The sequence below is a fragment of the Pteronotus mesoamericanus genome, unplaced genomic scaffold (genome assembly GCF_021234165.1).
Source record: "Pteronotus mesoamericanus isolate MK-2021 breed Mesoamerican mustached bat unplaced genomic scaffold, CSHL_Meso_final contig_73, whole genome shotgun sequence".
NCBI lineage: Eukaryota > Metazoa > Chordata > Mammalia > Chiroptera > Mormoopidae > Pteronotus > Pteronotus mesoamericanus.
In genome coordinates this window covers 23,462,042-23,465,798 of record NW_026555245.1, presented here as the reverse complement: position 1 = coordinate 23,465,798, position 3,757 = coordinate 23,462,042, and the positions used below count along the sequence as shown (strand labels likewise).

The 3,757-nt window shown below is 43.5% G+C and overlaps 1 protein-coding gene across 1 annotated transcript; it reads left to right on the top strand.

The window, feature by feature from the left end:
* The first annotated feature begins 1,030 nt into the window (after positions 1-1,030).
* On the top strand, positions 1,031-1,874 carry LOC129078441 (ferritin light chain-like). The gene has a single exon (XM_054583281.1). The coding sequence runs from the start codon at positions 1,211-1,213 to the stop codon at positions 1,733-1,735; it is 525 nt and encodes a 174-aa protein (XP_054439256.1). The 5' UTR covers positions 1,031-1,210; the 3' UTR covers positions 1,736-1,874.
* Positions 1,875-3,757: the final 1,883 nt, after the last annotated feature.

Here is a 3,757-nt window from a genome sequence, read left to right as displayed (position 1 = left end):
ATTTCCAATCTAAAATCAGGTCTCCCCTGTTTCTTCCTATTATTTGTTCAGTCATTTTATTTCTACAAGAACTGAGCAGCAGAAATTTTGCCATTATAGGATAAAGGTAGGAATACTTGAGCGTATAAATATAAAATGATGCTTCCATCAAACTATTAATAATCATAACCAATAAATCTTCAGGTTCATTGTTTGAGAGAGAGAATTCACAGCCAATTATGAGCCTAAATGAATAATCCTTACTTGCATCTCTAATTCAGGTAAATGATATAATCCCTACTGAAGTTTAAAAGAAAGCTTCTGGATAAGTCAAGGATTTAGCAAAGAGAACCATATATAAAGTTTAGGGTGTCATATTTCTGTATGTATAGAATTAGGGTGTATAGACTGTAATTATGATCTAAATTTTTCTGCATCCCTGAGTTGAGGAGAAGAGAAACATTTTACTGGGAGAATTCTGGGCTAACACTTGGAGTTTGTGCCCTGTGCATCTCCCCTGCTGGCCAGGAAGCCAGTTCCCACGGGAAGCCTGATTACAACCTGAGCCTGCTTGGTAAGCATGTAGTCAGCTGGAGGGAAGCTAGTCATCTAATTCAAATACAAGAATCTCATGTCTTCTCTTTCTTCAAACTTTCTACTAACCCTATCTTACCTTCACACGCAGTTATGACTTACCTGTAATTCACTGAAGAAGAGTAACCACTAGGTGGGAAACACATCATCCTCCTGTCATGGACACGTGCACCCCCGACCTCTGGCTCCTTACTGCCCGGCTAGTGAAGATCAAGGTCATATTCTTTCCTGTCTCCTCAAGAACTTTGCTCTTCACGTTATCCATCAGCTCTTGTGTATCAAGAGTCTCTCTCCATCTACTCATTCTCTTCAGAACACAAACATGTTTTATCATTTCCTTTCTCACACACACACACACACACACACACACTTGCAAAACACCTCCATTGTTCATGCAGTCCCTGCCAGCTTCTGCCCCATTGTCTGCCCTCATCATAACTAAATTTCTTGACGGTCCTGGGATCTGTCTCTTGCTTCAACAGGGTTTGGACGGAACAGACCTAGGGATGCCCTTTCTTTCCAACTACCTTCCATCCTCTTTTCTATTCACCACTTTCGAAACCACCTCAGCCATCCTCAGCCTCTGAGACCAACCGACGCCGTTTTCTTGACTTTAATTCTTCACTGCCGAGCAACCATGAGCTCCCAGATTCGTCAGAATTATTCCTCTGAGGTGGAAGCCGCCGTCAACCGCCTGGCCAACTTGCATCTGGGGGCCTCCTACACCTACCTCTCTCTGGGCTTCTATTTCGACCGTGACGATGTGGCTCTGCACGGCGTGGGCCACTTCTTCCGAGAGTTGGCCGAGGAGAAGCGTGAGGGCTCTGAGCGTCTCTTAAAGCTGCAAAACCAGCGCGGGGGCCGCATTCTTCTCCAGGACTTGGCGAAGCCTTCCAAAGATGACTGGGGTAAAACCCAGGACGCCATGGAAGCAGCCTTGGCCTTGGAGAAGAGTCTGAATCAGGCCCTTCTGGATCTGCATGCCCCGGGTTCTGCCCGCACAGATCCTCATCTCTGTGACTTCCTGGAGAACCACTTCCTGGATGAGGAGGTGAAACTCATCAAGAAGATGGGCGACCACCTGACTAACATCCGCAGGCTGGGCCCCCAGGCTGGGATGGGCGAGTATCTCTTCGAACGGCTCACCCTCAAGCACCACTAGGCAGCCTTTGGAGCCCAGAGGCCTTTGAGGGGCCCCTCTGCATTTCCCTGGCCTCTGGCTTTTGCCTGAGCCTCCCCTTGCAATCCCACCCTGGAACCCTGTCCCATGCATCGGACCAAATGGAAACCATAAAGCCTTTTGCAGCAAAAAAAAAAAAAAAAAAAAAAAAAAAATTGTCTTACACACAAATGCTGCCTGCACTTCCTCATGTTACATTCTTTCCTTAACTCGTTGCAATCAACCTTGTGACCTAGGTGTACCTTCATCTTCTCAAGGTTATCAATGATTTTCATGTTGGCTAACTCAAAATACACTCTGTCCTTGTTATATTCTAACCCTCAGCATCATTTGACAAAGTTGCCCTCTCCCTTCTGCCCTGGCACTCTGCTCTCCAGACAGTAGCCTACACTATACGCCTGGGAGCCCTCCTCCCCCATCAAGTATTCAGTCTTTTGTCCCAGGCCCCTACTGTACCTGCAACATCTCCATGGGGCAGTTCCCTAGGGCTTCATTTTGGCCTGTCTTCTAACTCTACATGTATTTTCACATATCATCTCAAAAATCATCTGGCTTTAAGTGCCATGAGTATTCCAATGATTTCTACACATATCTTTGGCCCAGACCTGTCGCTTAAACTCTGAGCTTATATAGGTCCTAATCTGACAGCTTCCAATCTGACAGCTCCACTTAGATGATTCCCAGACACCTGAAACTTCAGTGCAAAACTGTAACTCCCAATGTTTTTTTCAAAATTATTTCCTCCTCACCCTGTCTTTCCCATTTCAACGAGTATGGTACCGCATCTGCCCAGATGCTCAAAATAGGAGTCTTCAATCTATTTGTAAAATCTTTCTATTATATTTCCAAATATATATTTGCTTCTACCATCTTAGATCAGACCTGCCCCTGCATCCGTTCTCATCTGGGATATTGCAAAACCTGTAAATTGGCCCCTCATTTCAGTCTTGCTCCTCTCAAGTCCATTCTCCAAATAGCCATGAGCATGGCTGATTTAAACATAAATGAGCTTATGTCACTGCCTATTTAAAAATTTCTAATTACTTTCCACTACATAAAAAATCAAACAAAAATTTCTACTATTTCCTACAAGACCATCTATGAGCTAAAACCTACTACGGCTCCAAGCACACCTCACAACTTGCCATCACTCACTATATTCCAACCTCACTATCTTCTCTCAATTCTTAGAAATTCTAAGCTTCTGTCTGCCTTGAGTCTCTGTGTACGATGGGTCCTTTTCCTGGAATGATCTCCAGGACGTTGTCTTTCTTCACAAGGCTCATTCTTGTAGGGCAACCTCACCTTAAATGTTTGATACCGCCCCTTAAATAACCTTCCTAACCTCACTCCAATCCCCATACACTCTATTAGTTATCTAAGCCCTTGGTTCATTTCCTTAGTAACATTGAGCAAAATTTGCAATTATTTTCATGCACATTGTAAGTGTATTTACTTGTCTTACTCTGTCTCTCCCACTGGAATTTAAGTGCGTGAAGGAAAGAGCTTTTTCTATCTTGGTCACTCACCATTGTCTTTCTCATGAGAGTGTTTGGCACATGCACAGTTCTCAAAATACAGTTCTTGAATTAATGAATAAATGTGTAAACGACTATTTTAAAATAAAGATTAAAGATGTGCCCACATATTCACTACAATCGTTTTTTAGGGAAGGCATTTTATAAGAAACATAATGGAAAAACTTGTGCAGGGATTTGGAGTTTGAACCTAGACTCCATTAGAAGAGCCTCACACATTCTCCAAAATGCTCTGCATTGTGTCTGGGGAGAACAGGGAAGAGGCATATTTGTAAAGCACAACCCTCTCAAAGAAGGCATTCACTTTCTAGCTTAGAAAGACATTATCCACAGATACAGAGGATCTGCCTTTCCTCAAACAAACAAACAAGCAAACAAACCAAAAACACCTTATTTCTGCCACTGGTTTCTCTGCTCCTTTTCTCATCCTTATCATGTAACTCCCAAGTCAGTGGCCACAGGAGGA